At 45.7% G+C, this 22,831-nt stretch overlaps 1 protein-coding gene across 11 annotated transcripts in view; it reads right to left on the bottom strand.

Moving 5' to 3' along the window:
• hivep3a (HIVEP zinc finger 3a) overlaps positions 1–22,831 on the bottom strand; it is a 55,295-nt gene that overhangs the window by 5,839 nt on the left and 26,625 nt on the right. For 5 of the 11 annotated variants that reach the window (XM_085149830.1, XM_085149833.1, XM_085149832.1 and 2 more), the window contains 6 exons: positions 22,131–22,831; positions 12,828–17,028; positions 12,279–12,454; positions 2,764–2,894; positions 2,597–2,671; positions 1,120–1,730 (listed from right to left, as the gene is read on the bottom strand). The exon at positions 22,131–22,831 is cut by the window's right edge. In XM_085149830.1, the coding sequence (XP_085005956.1) occupies positions 1,120–1,730; positions 2,597–2,671; positions 2,764–2,894; positions 12,279–12,454; positions 12,828–16,661 (4,827 nt within the window). In that variant the 5' untranslated portion in view covers positions 16,662–17,028; positions 22,131–22,831. Of the gene's footprint in view, positions 1–1,119; positions 1,731–2,596; positions 2,672–2,763; positions 2,895–12,278; positions 12,455–12,827 lie in introns of all 11 variants that reach the window. The other 6 variants (XM_085149837.1, XM_085149840.1, XM_085149839.1 and 3 more) reach the window with 3 other exon arrangements.

Raw genomic sequence — 22,831 nt, 5'->3', positions numbered from 1 at the left:
TTGGACAATGCTTTGCTGGGAAACCATGGGTACTGCCATCCATGAGGATGTTACTTTGCACATACCATCTACCTAAGCACTGTTGAAAACCACGTACACGCTTTCATGGAAGCTGTGTTCCCTGATGGCTGTGGCCTCTTTCAGCAGGATATTGTGCCCTGCCACAAAGCAACAGTGGTTCAGGAATGGTTTGAGGAGCCCAACGATGACTTTGAGGTGTTGATTTGGCCTCCAAATCCCCCAGTTCTCAATCCAATTGAGCATCTCTGGAATGTGCTGGACAAATAAGACCGAATCATGAAGACCGAATCATGAAGATCACACCTCACAATTTACAGGATTTAAAGGATCCATGCCTCAACACGTCAGGGCATTTTTGGCAGCCAAATGGGGACCAACACAATATTAGGCAGGTTTGTCATAAAGTTATACCTGATCCGTGTATATGCAAACACAAGAGGTCACTCTGTCGTGAATGTGAATCAGTACCTGCTCCTCTGAGCTCTACATTAGTGTGAGGGGTATGTGGTGAAGTTTCACCATAACATGTTTGGTGTATACTTTTTGCTTATCAGTTTTTAATTAGGGTGAGCCGAGATACTCACCCAGGCTATTTTTGTTGTTGACATGTGGTTCCAGTCTTCAGAATTTAGTGATTGGCCTGCTTTTCCTTTTTCCCCTGGTTACCCAGGGAAAACATGTGTCTATTTGGGAGCTCTCCTGCATTATTTTAGGGCTAGGAGCTGCATGGTTGCTTTGTCTGATATAAAACAAGAGAGCTGCCTTTCCTTACCTTTCCAATAAATGTGACTTTAAAATAACCTCATATGTACCAGCCTATCTATATTTATTCTAAATGTTGACTTGCTGCAATTTAACTGAACCACACAAGATTGGCTTTGTGAGCTGGAACCTGATTTATTTAAAAACTTTAGGCTAAACTAATAGAGTTGGATCAAGTCACAGGTGAGTGACGCGGTTTGAAGAAAAGCCACCTTTTGGCCAGTGGTAATTATACACGCAGCAAAATTCTGACTTAAGTATACAAAAACGAAAAAATTAAATCGTTATGAAGAACACTCAAAAAATGCTGTAAACAAATGTTTTGAAGTCACTCACCAGCCTTGCCGTAGATGCTTGTTCCCTTGGATGAATATGGGCTTGACAGTGAGCAGAGGTGTCAGCCAGGGAGCCCAGAAACCCATAGGAATGCGACCCCTGAGACTGCACTATTATAGGAGAGAGGCCTCTAACAGGGGAGATTGGTCTCTGTGAGGCGGTGGAGACATGACAACTGGATGGGGAGAGGGATGAAGGAGGAGCAGGGGACTGGCAAGGCCTGGGTGATGGGTTGCGAGATGGAGAAAGCTCGATTTGTGGAGTCAGGATTTGACTACATGGAGAATGAGGACCTCCCGAGGATGCTAACGTTGAAGCGTCGAGGCGTCTGCGGGCAAACAACGCCCTTCTGGCACTGGCTGAGCTTTTCTGGCTGGAATCCCTGGAGGTAATCGGAAAGGATGAGCTGCCTTCAGACTCCCCCAGCTGATATGCTGGATGAACCTTCTCTCTGTTAGTGTCAGAGCCTTCAGCCGCTGTAGACCGGCTGTCTTTGTTATGCCCGTCATACTTGTCCTTGGTGTTTGGATCCCCTTGATCTCCACTTTTCCCAGCATCAGAGCACTGATGACCTTTTTGTTGATTTGGCTGACATGATGAGATTTTGCAGACTTCAAGGACAGAAAAAAAGGTTTATTTTAAATTAATTTTATATTTAACTTTTTTTCCACATTTTTCTTACATTAGTAAGGCAAAACATCAAGAACTTTATTTAGATTATTTCAAATTTGACATGTAGATGTCAACAGGTAGAGAGTTTATGAAAGCTTAGGTATTTCAATTTCATACAAAACTTTACATTCAGTCAAGACTTCAAAGGCTGCAATACATTTTCTGAGTAACATGTAAAACAGTTACTATTACTTAACTCTTACTATTAACAGCAACTTATTACTCACTCATCACACACACGCTTAACTCTGAGTGAAAAATAGTCGATTGAACTTAATCTGATCAGCTTTTCTAGAACTGAAAACTCAGTCTTGCACATCTTAATAAACTCAGTTTCATTTATCTAAATAACTCAATGCCACCTTTCCTTCATCTGCTACGATACTTGCTCTAATTAAGCCCTCCGCCCATTCTCCCAACAGGGAGAAACCCATAGCCTGAGAAATTCTGAGAGAAACTAGCATGAACATAAATGACTCAAACGCAGTAGAAACTTTCATCTTAGGATTTTTCTATTCATTTTTTATCGCATTCTGCATCTTGAAGGAATTTGTAGAGCGGGTCACTAAAGAGGTTTGACATTTGATAAAATGTGTACATAATAAGGAGTTAGAAGCAGACATTTAACACAGTAAGAATAGTGCTAATAATGCTAATGTGGTAAGCATAGGACAAAAAAGAAGAGAAAAAGGAGCACAGGGCATGTAATTTACCAAGCAATTACTGCATTTATCTTTAGGCAAAACCAAAAAAATAATACTCACTGAAATATGTCACTGTCTTAGTAGCATAAAACAAGTTGTACCTTCATGCGTGTTCCCTGGATAAGAGCAGGTTTCCTTTCCATGTCCCTTAGATATCAGGTGTTCAGTAAGACTCCCTGGAAATAAAAAAGAGCCACTCACTGTTGATGCACAGAGAACACATACAAGAAACTTAAAATAAAAAAAACATTTTATTGCCTGTCCTTACCTGTAGCTTTGAATGCGGTTTCACAGAAACTGTAGTTAAATGATGGTGATTCCTTGGTAATTACTGTAGTATCGTCACACTGGCACTTTTCTCCAACTCCACCACGTGCGTCATCATACCTCTTATTTGATCTGCAAATGTAAAGAGAGAGAAAGAGGTTTCAGTCTGGTACTCAGGGTCTTTCCTTGTCAGTCAGCTCAGGATGATAGCAGCAATCAATATGAATGTAACAGGAGCTGACAGCCAGGCTGGGGGCCCTTCAGCACCTGTTAGTGACTGCATTTATCCAATGTAAGTGTAATGTCTGGTGCTGGCCTTTACAACATGGGAATTTCAAACTGTGGCGGCTGAGCTCGGGGTCCACACCACTTCACTTAGACTTCCTTCAGTGAGGCATCTACTTCAGCTTCAACAGAGAAGCTTTCATAAGCCAAAAACCAGCCCCCTCCGCCTCCCACCCTTCACAGCTAACACAACCACCAAGCCCAAACAAGAGGGAGCCTTCGATGCGGCTTCAGGTCCAGAGGTTTGCTGAAAGCGCAGCCAATAAAAACAGGCACAAGAGGGAGGGAAACCCTCGCCCAAACCAGCAGCTGCTCCAAATAAACGTGAAAAAACACTGAAAATAAAAACACATTCCTACGACAAACAATGGTTCTGGTTATAATTGGCTGTTTTTCTCTTCTATTTTCACCACAGGCTGTGTGGCTGGATAAACTCAGCAGGTATCATAAATGGTTGCTTTTACAGTGTCGGAAAACTTCCAAGTTAATGAAAGAGAAACACTTTGCCACTTTGACTCTATACTGTACTCGGCAGGTATAAATTTCATGTAACACCCATTCCCACTCAAGATTTGAGCCTAGAGCCCTTGGCTTTCCCCACTTCAAAAAAAAGAAAGCAAAAAATGGCAACATCCCACTAGCTTGCTGCCTCCGTTGTGTCTTTATGTTCCTCAGACAGACAGAGCAGACGGAGAAAGCAGAAAGCGGGCGGGCGTGAGGATGACTCACTCTTTTTAGGAAGGCTGCGATGAGCGTCAACATGAGTCACAACAGGGATTTGTTCGCAGACACTCCTGAACCAAAAAAGAGACACACAGATGGCACCTCTCTGCACTCCCCTTATCACATCACAGCAGTGTTTATTTCTGATAGGTATCAAAATTACTGAGCATGTCTGGCTTAACCTCCCTGCAAATGAATCTGAGGAGATGAGTGTGTGCTACATAAGAATAGTAGAACGGACTGTGCCTACTTACAGCTTTTCAAATGTTATGTTAGTTTCAGGATGAGTGTTAGCCATTGCTCATCTTGTTTTCTTTTCTTTTTAACATGAACAGTGACTCTTGCCAAATTTGGGTAAATTGGAGGTAGTTCCTCCACTGACTTGTTTTACTGTCTTTCTGCCAATCCTGCCAAAGGATAACACTGTGTTCACATCACAGCTTATTATTCAGTTTTAAGTAATTACTGTGTATAGTTCATATCTGTTACACATCATTAAGCACAGCTATTTTTACTATGGTTACTTGCATTTAAATGATATACTGTGTTTCACGATGATTTAGAACAGTATTTAAAATGAAAGTTGGAAGATTGATTAAATGCCCTGACAGCTAATCGAATGTGTCTTCCTGCCATGAGTAAGATGCGCATCAGTCAAGTGGCAAACATTAGGTTACAGGTTAAGAAATAATAAGCTCATTCAACCAAATAGCCTGGCCAACCTCTGCTAGGTCTGGCAGGCCAAGTCTGGGCTTCAAGGTTCTTCTGGGGTCAGCGGTCCCCAATCCCTGGGCCATGGACCACCGGTCCGCGAGAGTTGAGGCTCAGGTGTGAAATTTATGGTTTTCAGGGTTTTTATTGTTATTTTTTAAATCATTAACTCTGTTTCCCTGGGTCTTTCCCCGTGTGTTATGAATACATCTTCTTTTGGTACCGGTACTGGTTTTATTTTGTTGTATTTATCCGCGACACCTTAAAGGCCGGTCCATGAAAATATTGTCGGACATAAACTGGTCCGTGGCACAAAAAGAGGTTGGGGGCTGTTGGTCTAAGTAATAATTGTCGATAAGCCTACCCGATCATTTTGATACGTCTCTTTTAGAGTAATCTTAAGAATTATTTTTTGTTCCATTATTGCAAAGACTTGAAAGAACAATATAAATACAGGGAAAAAAAATCATATTCTGATTTTCTAGAGTTAGGGTAAAGGTTAACTTTAAGGGCAAGGTCATCACCAATGAGTTAGACCTCACAGGGTTAATCTGCAAGCTGTTTTGAGAAATTCTTTTTCAGAATGGCTACAGGGTTGCTACTATCTACTATCCCAATTAAAAAAATACATCAATAAATAATGGAAGCAACATGCCTCAAAAAACAAAACATGTAAAGACACATATTCAGCTCATTTTAATCAAAATACCCGTTTTGCTCTCCTCCAAAATAGGGTTAGGATTATCACCATTGAGGACTTGAACCTCAGCGGGTTAATAAAACAAAATATAGTCAATATTTGACTTATCTTAATATTATTATGTTTTTGGGAATGCTTTTACAAAAAAGCATTATACCCATAAACCTACAGGAAACCGTTTCCAAACTAACAGCAAATGAAAACATTTTCAGAGCCTTTGTTTCACGTTTCCTCAGCATATTCCTAGGCCCAAGCTCTTTTTTTTGTATAGCATTTGTCCATTTTCCATTCTGTCTGTACAGCAGATTTTCTTTAATGACTAATGCAATGTCTGTACACAATGTCCGTGTTACACCAATACACACAGCCAAGAATGTACTGCTGCTCTATGTGAATGGCTCTGATGGCTGGTGTAAATGAATCTCTGCAGGAGCAGAGGAAGCTAGGTAGTTTCCTGGCTTCAGGCCTTCAACAGATGGACTCTGCTGGTGCAGACAGCCAACCCTTAGCCTGTCCAATGTAACGGACGACAACAGTTTCCAGAACACAACAGAATGTGACACATGCTTTATGCGCTGTAAGTAATGCGCATTACAATATAAATAAAAACAATGTATCATTATTACCTAACAGTGCTGGATAATCTTACTTAAGGTTATGTATAAAACCCAGTTCTCTAAGTAGCATGAGTGAGTGTCTCACTATGGGGGAACGCCTCCTGCGTGACCTCATCAGAAGCTCAAATACCATTACGCCAGCCCTTACAGGCTGGCTAGGTGACGCCCATGTCAGGAGGGGCCAGTGCTATATAATAGGCTGACATAGCGTCAGATGTCATTCAAAACAAGCCCACCTCTTCCTTGCTTCCATAGCAAGGAGGGCGGTCTAGTGAGACACTCACTCATGCTACTCAGAGAACTGGGGTTATATACATAACCTTAAGTTCTCTTTCATAGCATTCGTTTTGTGTCTCACTATGGGAGAAATACTGATTCCTAGATTGCCAGACATGCCTGTTAAGAAGACAACTTTCCCCAACAGCACTTCACAGGGGAGAAGCCCCCACCCGGGAAGAACCTGCACTGAGGACTGAATGCGCTAAGTTAGGTGCCGTCACATCTAACCTGTAAAACCTAGCAAATGTATGAGGTGAGGTCCAGCATGCAGCTGCACACACCTCTTGAATAGAAACTCCCCTAAAGAGAGCCCATGAGGTTGCCAGACCTCTAGTGGAATGCGCACGTAAGCCAGCAGGAGGCTGAAGGCCCCTGCTAGTATAGGCCAGGGCAATTGCTCCTACTATCCAATGTGAGAGGCGCTGTTTAGACACAGGCTTTCCCATATGTGGTTTAGCCCAGGACACGAACAGCTGGTCACTTTGTCTGACACTCTGGGTTCGGTCCATGTAAATGCGCAGAGCACGGACTGGACACAAGGTATGCAGCCGCTGTTGCTCCTCTGAGGAGAAAGGCGGTGGGCAAAAGGCCGGCAGGTCTATAGGGGAACATGTGCCGACAACCTTCGGGACAAAGGCAGGGTTGAGCCGCATACTGACCCTCGTATTATCCGAGGAGAACTGAATGCATGACTGATGCACTGAGAAAGCGTGGATCTCTCCTACACGTTTAGCAGAACGTAATAATAGAGCCATCTTCAAGGACAGAAATTTTAACTCAATCTGTTCCAGGGGTTCAAATGGGCAACAGGAGAGCGCAGCTAATACTGTAGGAAGGTCCCACGATGGAGCCAATGGCCTAGATGTAGGCAATTTACGCCGTGCACCCTTCATGAAACGGCATATTAAGGGATGCTGGAAAACAGTCTTCCCCTCAAAACCAATATGGCAGGCCGAAATTGCTGCCAAATACACCTTGATGGTGGAGAAGGCTTTACCCTTATCAATCAGGGCCTGAAGAAATGACAGAATCACAGCCACAGAGCACTGAAAAGGGATGGCCTGTGATTCTAAGCACCAGCTTTCAAACACACGCCACTTGTGCTCATATAGTAGATGATGCTCTAGAACACTGAATAGTGTCGATAACACTATGAGGGAGCCCCACTGTGTTTAGGTTAAACCATTCACAGGCCAAGCCCATAGAGCTAGCCTCTCTGGGTGGGGGTGGAATATTTCCCCCTGTGCCTGAGACAGGAGGTCTCTGCGTAGTGGCAACGGCCAAGGTGGGCCGCACAGCTGCTGAAAAATCTCCGCCAGCCAGTGCTTCCCTGGCCAGTGCGGGGCTATCAGGATCATATAGTGACTTCTCTCCCTCACTGGGGGAAAAGCATAGAGGAGGGTTCTCGGCCACTCGTGAGCTAGAGCATCCACCCCGAGTGGAGCTCTCTGATCGTGCAGCGAGTAAAACAGGGGACACTGAGCATTCTCCCTGGATGCATAAACGTTCACGGTCGCCTGACCGAATCGCAGCCAGATCTGCTTCACCACCTTTGGGTGAAGCTTCCAGTCCCCATACAGCGGGTTGCCCCTGGAGAGAAGATCTGCTCCAAAGTTCAAGATTCCTGGCACGTGAGTTGCTCTCAGTGACAGCAGGTAGACACTGCTCCAGACTATCAGTCTGTGTGCCAGTGTGTGTAACTTGGGGGACCCCAGACCCCCCTGTCTGTTGATGTAGGCCACAACAGTGGAATTATCCGACCTCACTAAAACATGATGACCTCTCAGCCAAGGGAGAAAGTGTTTTAGCGACAGGTGAACTGCCAGCAGTTCCAGACAGTTTATGTGGGTGGAGCGCATTCACTGTTCTGCCTTCGTGGGTGGCCCTCCAGCCAGAAAGAGAGGCATCTGTGGAAATTACCTTCCTGGCTGAAGGCGTCCCAGTGTTATCGCCACTAGAGAAGAAGCCATCAGACCGAGCAGCTTCTGGCACTGTTTGAGGGTCACTGTGTTGCCTCTGCGAAACAGTGCTAGAGATGACCGTATGGCCGCTGTTCTCTCCGGGGACAGAAAAGCCCTCACCCGGAGGGAGTCTAGGCTGAGCCCTATGAAAGTAATGCATTGAGTTGGCGTCAATGTGCTCTTTTCCACGTTTATCTGGAAACCCAAACTCTGCAGATGGTGTATGAGAGCATTTGTGTGACAAGTCGCTCCCTGGCGGGTTGGGGCTGCCACCAGCCAGTCGTCAATGTATGTGGCCACCCGAATGCCCTTTCCCCTGAGAGGGGCCACTGCTGCCTCGGTGCATTTCACAAACACCCTTGGGCTCAGTGAGAGACCAAAAGGCAGGACTACAAACTTGTATGCTATCCCCTGGAAAGCAAATCTCAGATACTTTTGGTGTGGGGGATATATGGGGATGTGGAAATAAGCATCCCTCAGGTCGATTGATGTGAATCAGTCGCCCGCTCGTACAAACCGTAGCAGTGAGGCGTGCGTCAACATCCTGAACTTGTATGTCCTTAAATGCCGGTTCAGGGCACGGGGATCCAGAATGGCTCTCATCCCCCTCCCCCCTTTCTTTGCACAAGGAAATACCTTGAATAAAATCCGCTGTGCATTTCCTTGGGAGAGACAACTCTTATAGCTCATTTGTCTCTCAAGGTGGAAATTTCCTCCAGGAGAAAACTGGCAGACTCGCCCAGAGCACGAGAGTAAACGATTTCTTTGAAATGTGGTGAAGCGACACTGAATTGCAGCCTGTAGCCCTTTTCTAATGTCCTCAGCACCCACGCTGACTAGGTGCAGGTGGCCCAGCTCTTCATGTGGAGAGACAGAGGGCTCACTGGCCACTCCACCAAAGATGGCGTTTTGGCTCCCCCTTGTGGTCGCAGTGCGAAACATACGCCATTTCGATGTCCCGTCACATCTGTCACAGGCAAGCGAGGTGACGGGCTCATCTGCATCATCACAGCCGTGGAAACGCAAGTGTCCACGGGCTGCGTTATGGCAGACGTTGCTCTGTTTTTCAGCATGTTTGATTTTTTTCATGTGTTTTGCAACACTCGACAGCGCCCTCGGAAAAATGCCTGGATGCGCGTGTCGGGGCTTTTTTAATACAGAATGCACGAAAGAGGTGCTTGTGAAACAACACTGCGAACTTTGGCTCTCTTTCCCTCTGGTGGGTCCGGTGACAGGAACGCTGGCCCGAGTTAAGCACTCTGTGTGGAACATGTCCTGTTGAACTTGCTCTGGAACGGAGCTGAGAGGCGGCCCATGAAGGGGGGAAACTGGGTTCGCTCCCGCCTAGAGGAGAGGCTGTCAGGCTGGCCGCTTCTTCCTTCTCACGATCGCGGCAGCGGGGGGAGGAGGAGGGGCCGCTTGAGGTCTGGCCTGGGGAGACTGTTTCCGAGTCCATGGATTCTTATGGGCCCCGGCAGCCTGGGGGGCTGCCTGCGTCTTAGGCACTTTGGGAATCCTGAAAGCGGGGACCGGGCGAGACGCTGCCTGCGTGAATGACTGGCGCGGTGCTGCTGGGGTGGCGTGCTGGGCCCTCCTCGGCAGGCAGTTTCAGAGCCTCATCATCTCTCTTTTTCTCCTCACATCTCTTCTGCATGGATGTAACAGCCGCACCGAAGAGACCTTGAGGCACGACAGGGGTGTCGAGGAGTTCCTCTTTCTCCTTGGTCGTCAGGTTGGTGAGCCCGAGCCAGCGTGCTCGCTCCTGAAGAACCATGAGGCCCATGGCTCTCCCATTAGCCTGTATGGCTACCTTGTGGAGGCGGAGGACGTGGTCCGTTATAATGCAGATTTCTTCCCACACTGTGGTATCTGGTTTAGTTGTCATGTCCTCTTCTAGCTCAGCTTGGTAAGCCATTAGCATAGAGGAGGCGTTGTGGGCTCTTACTGACCGAGCCGCTGCCTTGTAGCACTTATCTGTAAGGCTAGACTGGAAGCGGTCTGCTTTGGAGGGGAGAGATGGGGCCGATGAGGACAGAGACGTCTTCGGGTGAAGATGGCTCGCCACCAACGGCTCCACTTGTGGCATCTGGCAGAGGCCGATAGACTCCATCCCCTCACAATCCAGCAGGGAGCTCCCCACGATGGGGTGTTTCTCGCTGTAAGGTTTTGCTTTCCACGTCACCGCTATCTCATCGAGTAGCTCCAAGAAAACAAGCAACACATGCTTCCCCGTCTTTTTCGCCTTCGGCAATTTCTTACCGTCAAAACGAGACTTTACAACCTCTGTTTGTATGGCGGGCCACGGGATGTTGAGCCTAGCAGCTGCGCGCTTGCACATGTCCTGCATGTCGAGATCCAGGGGAGACGGCGGTGTCGGTGTTTCAACCCCGCAGGTAGCCGAGGGCTTTGTAGCCCAGCTGATGCTAGCCAAGGAGGTGGAATCTTCCTCCTCCTCGTCAGACAGCAGGAGCTCCGAGTCAGCCGACTCATCTCCGTCCTCATTGGCATCTCTTCCCCAGGGTACTCCAGCATCGGGGGAAAACTCACGATCTCCGTGTGCCTCCAGCGACGGGAAAGCGGTCGCGATGGGCTGAGGGTCTGCCTCTGCCCAGCTCGCCCCTGGCGTTGCGGCCAAATCATCGGGCACCTCAGTTTCTCCTTGCGCCGCAGCAGCCTCACACAGCAAAGGGTCACCACCCGACAGGTTAGCCTGGCGAGCTAGCCTGCGGCGGAGTAGTTTGCGTGGGAAAGCCGCGCAGTGGATACAGTCTTGTGCGGGTGTCAAGGCAGCCTGAGCGTGAGATAAACCCAGGCATGCCGCACACACGGGGTGTGTATCCCAGGCAGAAATCTTCTTGCCGCAAGGACAGAGTTTTGCAACTTTGTTGACAGTCGTAGCCATGGTTAGCTAGAGGGTTGCGCACGTTAGCGAGACTGACACTGAGTGCGGAGAATATTGCTATTCTTTGCTAATGTGGGGTGAAAAGTGTTGCTACTTTTCTACAGGTATTGCTACCTAATGTGTAAAACCGCTAGCGTCGAAGGGTATTGCTACCTGATGGTGAAGCTAGAGGTACCTTTGTTAGCAAAGTGTTGCTACTTTCGGAAAATATTGCTACTTCCCTGGGTGAAAGTATTGCACCAGCACTAGCTACAGAACAGTATTGCTACTGCTTGTATTCTAGTGGACAACTGAAAAGCTGGGAACAAAGCGCCTGGCGACCGAGTTGTTCACTCGAATCTGTGGACAGTTTAGCTTTAGCACCCAATAGCACAGTTGTCTACAGGCTTCTGTGAGAAGCACGAAGAGGTTTTTAAATGACATCTGACGCTATGTCAGCCTATTATATAGGGAGGCACTAGCCCCTCCTGACATGGGCGTCATCTAGCCAGCCTGTAAGGGCTGGCGTAATGGTATTTGAGCTTCTGAAGAGGTCACGCAGGAGGCGTTCCCCCATAGTGAGACACGAAACGAATGCTATGAAAGAGAACCTTAAGAGTTATCTGCACAACATGTGGCTCAAACAAAGAACCATGCCTTTTCCCCCCCCACACACTAGCGCTACAATCAGCTGATTTTTGTTTTTGTGCAGAGAAGAGGAAAATGGTGACGCTGTCTATAACTTCAGTGGTGGAGATATGGACATTACTGTTAGTTCTGTTGCATAAAAGGACAAGAGTACGTTGGTAAAGTGAATAAACTGTATTATGCTGCTAACACAGAGCTTGCAAAGAACCTAGAATTATTCAAAGCTGAGTACATGCCAACCTTAGACCAGCAGCCAGACCCTGAACTTTAACAGGTAACAAAGGCAGTAATGAGCAGTCAGGCTTGCAGCGTAGCAGCCTCCATTTCTATCTGTGCATGTTTGTAAAGTAGAATCAATGTGATAATTCAGCTTTGCGTTTTTAGCTTTTGTGTATTGTTAAAAAAAATAAAATAAAATACGTAAAATCGCAGGCGTGTGTTGTCACTAGGACAAGCCTTTGTGTCAGTATGTAGGACTGTAGCCTGAGGTTTATAGTATTAACTGGTAAATATGAGACAATACATTGGAGGTCATGATACAGAGTAATGCAACGTGCACATTACGAGTTACAAGTTACTTTCTTTGATAAGTAAATATGTAATGTAGTGCATTACTTTTAAGAAAAGTACTGAGTAATGTATAACATCACATTCCAGAACCCAACACGGTTAGCTAACATACTGCTGCGATTATCAGGAGATTATACTCACCCTCTCTCAGAGACCCAAACTTCATTTCTGGAGCATGACTGGACCTTTTCCTCCTCTGCCTCATCCTCCTTCTCTTCCTCCATCTCCTCCTTTCTGTTTGACTTGTTGTCATCCACTGATGTATGTCCTTTCTTTGTTCCCTCGTAGTCTCTGTAGCATGACTGCTTTTTGCAGACCTACACTCGAAAGAGACACGGGCAAATTCACCAACTCTGCTCCAGCATGCCCAGGGAGACAAAAATTGGGAATTCTCATTGAACGATGTATTTTATTACATGTGTTAAGACACACGCTTCATTTCAACAGTTTAAATTTTGACCCCGTTAAATGACATTTCCCGTTTTGTATTCTATAACAAAAATGGTAAGGAAAGCTAACCCACTCTTTTCTATGCCTCCTATATGGAGTGTCTCAGTGTCTGCTCTACTTCTTATCACCTACCAGTCCTTACATTTTGATCAGTTTTATTTGATTCTTTCCCAAGTTCTGTTGCAATAGTAATGATTAGGTCTACCGACAGGTGTAATCAGTGGTCAGTGTTGTAATTACCTCTGTGGAGGAGGGTCTTTTGTCGTCCTCTTGCTCCACAAACTCTGCTGCCTGCACGGACATGGGGGATAGTGTATATATGGATGGACTGAGCCTCTGCTTGCAGTGAAGCAGAGAGAGAACTGTCTTGCTGGAGAGGCCAGGCGGATTGGGGTCATAGCCACTAGTAGACCACGACGAATACACTGAGGGCTTCTGTTCATCCAGAGCAGAAGGGTTTGGTTTAATGTAGTTTAAATAGCACCAGCTGTTACAGGTGCTGGACAGCAGACTGGGGAATGAAGGCCCAACATGCGAGACGGGAGAGCAAATAGCAGGTAAACATGACTCCTGTTTGAGCTTGTGCTTGCAAGTCTCAACTGTTGCTTTGTCAGAACAACCCATCTCCCTCTCCTCTTCTTCTTTTACTCTTTTCTGCTGCTGCTGTGACTCTGGAGGCAGCTCCATGCTGTTTGAGGGGGAAAGCATCCGTTTATTGCCCCCTGAGCCTGATAACCTGAGGCTATCATCAGACCACGGTTGAAGATCTGGACTCATGTCCCTGTGGGGTCTTTGTTCAGCTGTTGAAACACCTGCACTTTGTGGGACAGCACTAACTGCCTCCTGGGGCCTAGGGGAGGTGGACTGAGACAATGTGGTGTATATGGCGCATGCAGGGGTGTGTGTGTCTGTTTGGAGGCGCACTGCAACTGCTGGATCTGTGACTGGCCTCAATATTTCTAGATTGGAACTGATGTTAGGGGCAGACTGCCGAACATGGGAGCGACTTACTGAGTAGTCATCGTCTTGTGGAGGAATCTCTAGTTTCAGCCCTGTAGACATGGGGAGATAGCGGGCTCTGGCAGCCCCTGATGGTCCGTGCGTATGATATTGCTGTGGTGCAGGAGCAAGGGCCTTCTCTGTATAGGTCTCCTCTTTTACAGTTGTAGATGGGTCATGAGGAAGGGACAGTTCTGTGCTCCCAATCAACTGAATATTTTGAGTAAGTTTCCACTGAGAAAAGATATCTTTGCACTGCAATTCCACTGGATTATGTAAAACAGTGTCCCCTGATAGAGAAGAAGAAGAGGGCCTGCTGCAGTGTACAGAAGTTGGGCTTTTTGCTTGAGAAGATCTGCTTGGGTTGAGATATTCAGGACCACGGCTCAGGATCGTACACTCCTCCTCCTCCTCATCTGGATCACTGATAGCAGTGTGTCTCATTAATAGACATTTTCTTCTTTCTCTCCACCCAACTGCAGAGCGCTCAGGGGACAGAGAGCTGTAGTCAAAAGACTTACTGCGGGTCTCAGCCATGAGGACACTCGGTTGTGGGTCGTGAGGGGCCTGTTCAGATGCTGAGCGCCTCATCTCTCTGTGCTGATGCACCCCTGGCACCGTCAGCATATGAAGAGCTCTTGATCTCCTTAGTGGCGTTGATGTTGCAACGTCCATGTCCTGCCTGTTTGACTCTTCAAAGGACGTTGAGCGACTGGATGCATATGATGCACTACTATCCTGACTAGGGCTGCGGGGCAGGGACAGAGAGTCAAAACTAGATTCTCCTGATGACTGGGCAGCTTCAGCTAATCGTAACCGCTTCTTCTTTGGAGGAAGCTTTTCAATAGGGAGCTGTGCCAGAGAGGGGCTTCTTTGCGGCCACTGAAATTCATCTAGTTTCTCTTGCTGTTTTGCTGTGGTGGTAGGTTCGGCTGAAGTGTCTGTACTCATGTTGGGATCCTTTGTCACCAGGATCTCTGGAACCTGCACATTGTGTTGGCGGACCAGCTTTCGGGCTGCTAGTTTTGGTAAATGTTGTTGAGGTTGTTTTTGAGGCAACAGCTGATGATCTTCATGAGGTGGAGAGAGCTTTGTTGCCTCTGCGCCTGGATTCTCATTACTCAAGGATTCTTGTTTTTCAAAGGAACTAGTATGCTGAATTACTGAACAAGTTTGCAATGCAGGCTTCCTCTGGCCCTCATAAGCTGCACTGCTTTCATCTTTGCACTGGCCTGAAGACAGGGAAGAACAAGGTAATGAAGGAGAAGAGGGGTCATCAAATTCAAAACTCTCCTCTTTCCTTCTCTTGCGCATTACTGAAGCGCCTGCCCTGACTGCACTGTTCTTTAGTTGTGAACACTCCATTTGACTAATTACCACTTCATTGATGGGTTGATGTGATAGGCACAGGCTCTGCTTGTGTTTTTTATAACCTACCCAATCTTTGCATCCTGTGCCACAGGCCTCACACTCATATGGCTGTGGTTGACTTTGCTTACAGTCAGGCACAATGGTTAAGCTGTCAGAGTAAAATGAAAGAGAATCCTCGTGTTCCTCTTTTGTAAGTTCTGTACCAAGTGGAATTTCAATTGCTGGCTGTCGTCTTAGCATCCCATAACGACGTGAAGACTGTCGTTCATCAAAGGACTGACTTAGGCGACATTTGCTTTGGCCGCCACTGGTGGTCTCAAATAAACTGGCTTCAGGTGGCATTGAATGACTTCGCACCAGCGGGGTGGTGGACGTTTGGCTAGCTGGCTGCTCCATATTTGAGGGTGGGTGATGAAATTTTTCACATGGAACTCCCATGGTGATAGAGCCGCTGCTTTTATAGCCCACATCGCCAACCTTGGGGCTATGCATGAGCGGTTCTTTCACAGTTAAACTCTTCTGAGACTCAGAACTGTTCTTTCTGGAGAGTGAGAATCTCCTTGGTTTTACACTGTCAATTTTACTGGTATCCACCACTGCCTCGTTGATGGTGATAAGTTTGGTTATATGGTCGATGACCTGTTTCTTGGGCACTGTGAATGAGATGCTTTTGTCCTCCTCACCAGGGGGATGCTGGTTTTGATGACGAGACATCCTCTGTAGGTGTCCAAAGCGTCCATATTTACCAAGGATGATCTCAGCATAGCTTTTGGCACTTGTGTTGGGGGGGCTGTCCTGTGACTGCTCTGTACTTTCAGAGCGAGAAAAATAGCCAGATTCTGTACTACCTCTACTACCTAAAGTTAAAGATGACGCCTTTTCATCAGATGAGTCTTGAGGAGTGTGTTTTCCTCTGCTTAGGCGCAGGGCCAATCTTTTTTTCACCGCATAGGAGTAATTGTTTCCTCCAGGGCAATCTTTGGCCATGTCCGTTTCAACACTCTTGATTGAGGCTCCACTGTCTTGTCTTTCTGAAACAGAAGAAGCTGATGATAGCTGTCTCGTTTCCTCGTCCGACTCTGTGGCTTGCTCCGCTGCCGGTTTCGACTCCCCAAGTGCCAGGCCTGCCTTCACCCGGTGGGTATGAGATTTACGGTGTTTGTATAGGTTACTCTTGGTCTTAAAAGAGAACCCGCATGGGGCACAGGGATAGGGCCTTTCACCCGTGTGGGAGCGAATGTGTTTCTGTAAAACACTAGGCTTGGCACATGCACGGCCACAGTAAGTGCAAACATATTTCCCTGGTCTCTGAGGCTTACGCTCACGTTTCTGCTTTGGGGTCCCTTCCTGGGTTTCTGGTTTAGACTGGGTAGGGTCGCCTGCTGAGGAAGGTGGGATTTCTGGAGTCAAACTCAAACCTGTGGTTGGTTTCGTTGCTGTCGATGCCTCCTGTTTATTCGCCGGTGCTGTATCTGAGTCAATGCTCTGCCGCTGGTGTCTGAGACGTTTGCGTTCTGGATTCTGCCTTCTGGATTGTTTGGGCTGCTGTAATGTGCCATGGGGCTTTGGGGAGCCGGTTTGCTGTTGTTGACAGGGCTGGGGGGGAGACTTGGGCTGAGGGCCTCGCTGTGGAGACTCCTTCTGAGAATGTTCTTGACCTCCGGACTGCTCCCCAGTGGTCAGGCGACTATGCAAGGCCTCCATAAAATGGAAGGACAGCCTCAGGTAGACACGTAGGATGCGTCTGCCTGAGCCAGGCTACAGAGTTAAAGCCAAAGCATTAACTGGGTAAGAGATTTAATGTGAGCAAATCTGATCAAAATATCCACCTTACTTGACTTCACTTCATAATTTTTTGCTTGTTTTACTCAAATTGTTATTGCTTGACAAAGGAACGATGCCATCAAATGTAAAACAGTAGCATCAACGAATGCAGTTGTGATATGCCATGTGCTGTAGAGGAAGTCCTCTGCCATCCAAGCATTAAGCATTCCATCATGAATCACACAGACTCTGTTGCTCAGCTGGTTCAGTTCAATGCACAATTCCTTTGTCTTCTCAACATGTAGATCTGCAAAAACAAACAAGTCGTTATATAGGATAGTGCATACAGTTCAACACTGAGAAACAGATAACCCTCTGGCCTCTCTGTTTGCCAGATAGGAATATTTATGTTTTGTGTTGCATAATCACTCTATGTGTCATAACATTCATCTTTCGCTTTCCCGCGGCTGCTGCCTGTTTTAAATTAGAATGGTTTATGTAATGTTTTGTTGTAAAATATATCAGCATGCAGTAAAAGTGATGATTCTGCTAATATTCCCTGAGAGAAGCAGTATGCGCACCCAACTGTGACTTGAACATTCAAATAACATCATTTGATTTGGTCTTTAGTGATTGCCTATTTCTTAACGATTGCAGAATATCATTATGTCAGACAACACATTACACATACTGCCCACTCCCATAAAGCTGGTCTGATCTTTCTGCTGCAAGACAGAAAATGACCAACAACAAAAAACCAGAGAATCTGCCACTTGATCCATTTGATTGTAGAACTATAATGTCCTAATGGTTTGATTATGAAATTGACTTAGTGATCACTTGTACTCTTTCACACGCGTACTGCTGTCTTACAAGCACCTTTTTCGTCTTTGGTGTTAATGAAATTGCAGCTTTTGAAGGTTACGTTGTCTCGTCTACTATCAAATGCAAAACGATGATCATCAGACTGTGCTAACATACAGTGCTGCCACATTGCAGGACATGTGAAGGACTCTACCTGTTTCATCGGATTAACTGATGATTTTAGATATTTTAAAAAGGGCCAAGCCAAACGGAGGCGACGGATGGCTGCGAGCTGTGAGTGCATACAAAAGGTGACTCAGTGGAGATACTGAAGAAAATTCCCAGTGTTACTTTATGCCAGCATGCTGAAACAGTAAACAAGGCATCCCACGCACTGACCAGCTGGTTTCTACACCCACATTCTGGTGGAAGACGGCAAAGCTGCTGGATACTATCCAAATTACTGATAACAGGTTGACAACCATCTTTGATTTAACTTGTGAGAAGAGTATACGTGCCAATACTGGATGAATAAAAACAATCACTTTATACTACCAGCAAAACAAGCATAGTATAGGAGAGTTATAGAATCTGTGCAGTTTGCAGAGGACCATTGAGATCATAGCTCTCTTGCCATAAGCCTAGTAAGTGTTAAATGTAGGCCAATCAGGTAGCCTCTACCGGGGCTTATAGCTTGTAGTGGGAAGGCAGACTCTTGTTTGTAAAACTCGAATTAACACGTCTGTCTGAGAGTTGTTCGGGGCATGTGCATTCTCTGCATGAAGGTGACAATGACTGCTACTAACAACTAGTCAAATAATAAAAAAATAAAATAAAAAAAATTGGCTCATTTTCACTTGCTCCAAAGTTAACTATGAACTGTTCATTTACACCTCACATAACATGGGTGCAGCCAATGCACAAACGAGCCAAACATTTCTCCTTGCACCCCTCACCTCACATATCTACTCTCTGCATGAACTTTCACAAGGCTCAGTGCAAGCAAAGCTGGATTTTTACTTGAAGGGCTGTTAGACCTAGAATTGCTTGGGGTTAAAGGAGCATTATCCTTTATTATCCTCCATTAGTGAAAATACAGAACAATGTTAAGCCCAAACATTTATCTGGTTGTTGTTTGTTTTTATTATTTTCAAAAGTTCTTGTATTTTAGTAACTTTTTCAGGTCTTTTTAATATCTGAAAAATTAATTACATGGGCTAGGTAACAGCCCAGTCACACTAAACTAAAAATAGAAGGCAACCTCCTTCCATTTCACAACAAATGGTGCTTGTCTGATGAATGCAGTGAGATTTTTTTTATTTTTATTTGGCAACTAATTGCAAGTAGTTACAGTTACTAACTGGTTCCTGAATTTGGGCGTGCAACACCCTCAGCTTCTGGGAGACCACTTTGAAACAAGGCAATTGCTTGCAGTGCCTGATGGGAGGCAATCTCTCTTTAAAGAACCATGGCCCCTTTCCAATTGGAAAGGTTTGCAAATAATTGTCATCTAATTTCTAAATGCAGATAGATTGTCAACAAGTTGCAATCAGTCATCTGTGACGTGTCTCTTTGTAACAGGAATCTTCACTCAACTGGTTGACAACTGGTCATATTCTGATTACATTCCTATATAGAAGTAGGACTGCTGAGCGCCCATATGATTTTGCAGGTAAATCGCAGTCCTATTTGTGAAAGAATTTCCGAATTTCTGGCTGCACTCTGAATGCCAACTTGCCCCCACTCAGACTGAGAGCAGACAGGCTCCATCTGTCTGTGAAGGTTCTCAGTCATCCAGGTCATCGTAGTCAAAGGAGCTTGCAAAGAAAAGCGTCTGGACTTCTTTAAGTTACTTGAAGACGTTTCACCTCTCATCTGAGAAGCTTCTTCAGTTCTAAGGTCAAATGATGGCCCACTCCCATGTGACCTCAGGAATTCGCATGATAAGGTGGGGCCAGGTTTCACATTGAGCTCACCCGAAACTCCGGCTGATTGGGACCCACACCCAGTTTCACACCTTGGCTCAGGCGATTAGAGGATCATCAGGGGGTCCTTTTGTCCCTCTGTGGGGGGGAAACTCCCACTAGGTTTAAATCTGGGACTCCCCACCATTTGACCTTAGAACTGAAGAAGCTTCTCGGATGAGAGGTGAAACGTCTTCAAGTAACTTAAAGAAGTCCAGACGCTTTTCTTTGCAAGCTCCTTTGACGACAGGCTCCATCTTACTGCCATTTTATGGCACCAAACTTCCTTTGGAAAACAACAACTGACTGTAGGTGGGCGTGTATCTGGTCCTGGTCTTTCACGTGCAACAAGACTGGAAATTAATTGCACACGGTAGTAATAATTTTAGTCATTCTGCTGTCTCCAACCACTGCATATATCATAATTGGCATTAAGGACTGTAGCTTGTGTCTAAATAATATTAAAAACAGAAAACTCCTCAATGCTTAGGCCTTTAAAGGGGGGGTGGTAGGAGTTATGTGGTAACAGAATGACATTTTTAAAACTAATAATCAAATACGATTTAACCACTGTTCTCTCAAATCAGGCTAACTAGCATGCAAGTCCATGAGCACATGGCTAATTAGCATCTAGTTTAGATAATCATAAAACAGAAACACAGAACCAACACACAAGAATGTCAACATTTGTATCAAAAATTGGGTGTCAGTTAACCAAAGTGCATTCTTGAGTAAACTCTTCTTGGGGAAATAAACTTACCAAACCTCTGATACTCAAAGTTCCAGTAGCTTCTGCTAACAGGAAACATGGGTAATGTGCAGGAGGTAATGTAGCTACCAGGTTTTTGCCAAGCAAGAACATTTATGCTATATTTATTTTAATACTTTCTGTTATACTCTCCCTGTGAGGTCCAACGGTGTTATAAGAATGGGTGGTGTACCATTTAAAGTTACGCCTGATATGCTTTCTAAGAAGATGGTAGGTCTTTTCAAATCTTACACAATCCATGGCTTTGTTCCACTGTTATGCGTTCAAGCTGTTGAGTCCACGCTTAGTGACAAAAAAAAGAAAAACAAGAAAAAAGCTTTTCTCAGAAGGCAGTGATATCAGCGATATATAATACAAGCTATTTCATTGCACACCTAACAAACCTACACTGGCACAATATGAAATTTTCCTCAAGTTTATCAAATGGTTGCAGTGCTGAGTGTGCATACAGTAACAGTTACAGTCTGCAGAAACTGCTCGAAAATCACGAGATACTGAAACGTAACAAGCCAAATTAGAGAAAATAAAGGGGAAAAAAACGAAACTATTTAAATGACATGTCCATTCACCCACACAAAGAAAGAGAATATTGTATAAATGGCTTTAAAAAAAAATATTGTCAATTTCCCGTTCTCGCACTAATGGGCACCCAGCGGTGGTTCCTATGGTAACGGCCCTAAACCATGTGGTAGCAGATGGAAGGAGAGCTGGAGGGCTAAATTTATCTTCCAGTATCCTCACTGACTACAGAGAGAGAGTGTGTGTGAGAGAGCGCGAGAAGGCGGCAGGCGAGGTGCCTCCCTCCCAGAAGCTACTGTTTTTTGAGAGGAGCACACCAAGAAAAGAAAGAAAAAAATCAATAGTTTGGGAGTTTTCAATTGGTACTACACCGATATTCCATTCTTTCAGGAAGAATCAAAGCCAAATCCAGACACTGGGATGCGAAAGAACCACAGACCAGTTGACAATTTCACCACTAAATAAATAAATAAATATTGGTGCGTTTTCTCTAAACTAAAAAAACCTACATTCTGACTACCAGTGCTGCATTACTGCAGACAATTCGTCTTTAAATATTATTGTCTTCAAAAATGCAAACAGGGACATTCAAAGCATCGTACTGTAGAGAGGAGAACAATTTTTAAACACTTCCTTAATGAAAGTCAATAAAAATGTGAACCCCTTCGGACTTGTGTGACCCTAAAAGCATTCATCTGTTGTTGTGTTATCCACTATGTTGTCAGCTGAGCACTAGCAACGCTGTCGTGCCCAACAGTGCAGCTTCATCAGCAGCCTGATAACGGTGCTCTCTGGAGGGACTGGGGAGAGCCCTTAGTGGATACACAGTGTTCCCTTTCTCCCTGTGCGTGTGTGTGTGTGTGTGTGTGTGTGTGTGTGTGTGCGTGCACTTCGGGAATGTTCCCACAGGTCCACATGGAGGACATGCCAAGCATAGGCGGCTGGATGCACAACACAGGCAGCTCATTCACTCCTAGCTTTAATACCTACACAGCCCACGGACCACTCGCTACATGCACTCTCTCCTTCATTCACACACAGACACACTCACTCTCTCTACACAAGCTGCCTGCATGTGTTCAAATGGGCAAAAAATAATCCAAAAAACATTAAGCTGACTTCAAATGTATTCAAGCACACTGACGCAAATGATTCTCGTGCTTTTCCACCTCTCGCTGCCTCACTCATGTAGCAGCCTTTTGCAATAACAAAGACATGAATGAAGAATCCCCCCCTCCCTCCCTCCACAGTTCCCACATCACGTCACACGCCTCATACATCAAGATCACTGCAGATGACAAAAAGGATATCAATGGACCCCCCCCCCCCCTTTCTTTCTTTTTTTTCTTTTACCTGGTCGCAGGTGGTGTTGTCCTCCGATTCTGAATGACTGGAAACAGGGAGAGCAGAGAGACACGAAGACGAGGAGAGAGAGAGAGAAAGGATGAATGAGAGTTACGCTGAAGGCAGAGAGAAAGGTAATCGAGTCTCCGCTCTACGTGCACTGGGCTGACAAACAGGTAGCTGAGTATATTATGTCTATGAATGAGAAGGAGGGGACACGCTCTCTCTCTGTCCCTCTCCACCTCTTTGATACACCCCCCTCCCACGTCCTGGTTTCTCTGTTTTGGGTTCGTGTGAAGCAGTGGCTCCTTATATTGATGTTGACGTAAGCTTGTGTTTCTTTTGGCAGCGGTTTCTGCTGCACAGCTGGCAAAGCGGTGAGAGGTAAAAAAGAAAGGGGGAGTACTCTCTCCTGCCTAATTGAACTAGGAGGGGAGGTGAAGGGGGGCTTACTTCAGAATTTTTAAAATACAAGTTCACCATTCAGATCTCATTTTTCCAACGCAGGTACAGAGATATACTGATGCTGCATTTTGAGAAAACATGGGAAAGATACAAGGGGAAAAGCGCACACAGATCCAGGTTTTAAGAGCGGCTCTGGAGAATGTCCACAGTGCTCCTGCCAGGGGTCAGGCTGAAATAGGTCCGGGCAACTGTGACATCACTCTTTTATGCCATGGGTCCCCCCCGCCATTTCCCCTCTGCCAATG

Source organism: Neolamprologus multifasciatus, chromosome 22 (genome assembly GCF_963576455.1).
Source record: "Neolamprologus multifasciatus chromosome 22, fNeoMul1.2, whole genome shotgun sequence".
Lineage (NCBI taxonomy): Eukaryota > Metazoa > Chordata > Actinopteri > Cichliformes > Cichlidae > Neolamprologus > Neolamprologus multifasciatus.
This window is presented reverse-complemented; position numbering and strand designations above follow the sequence as displayed.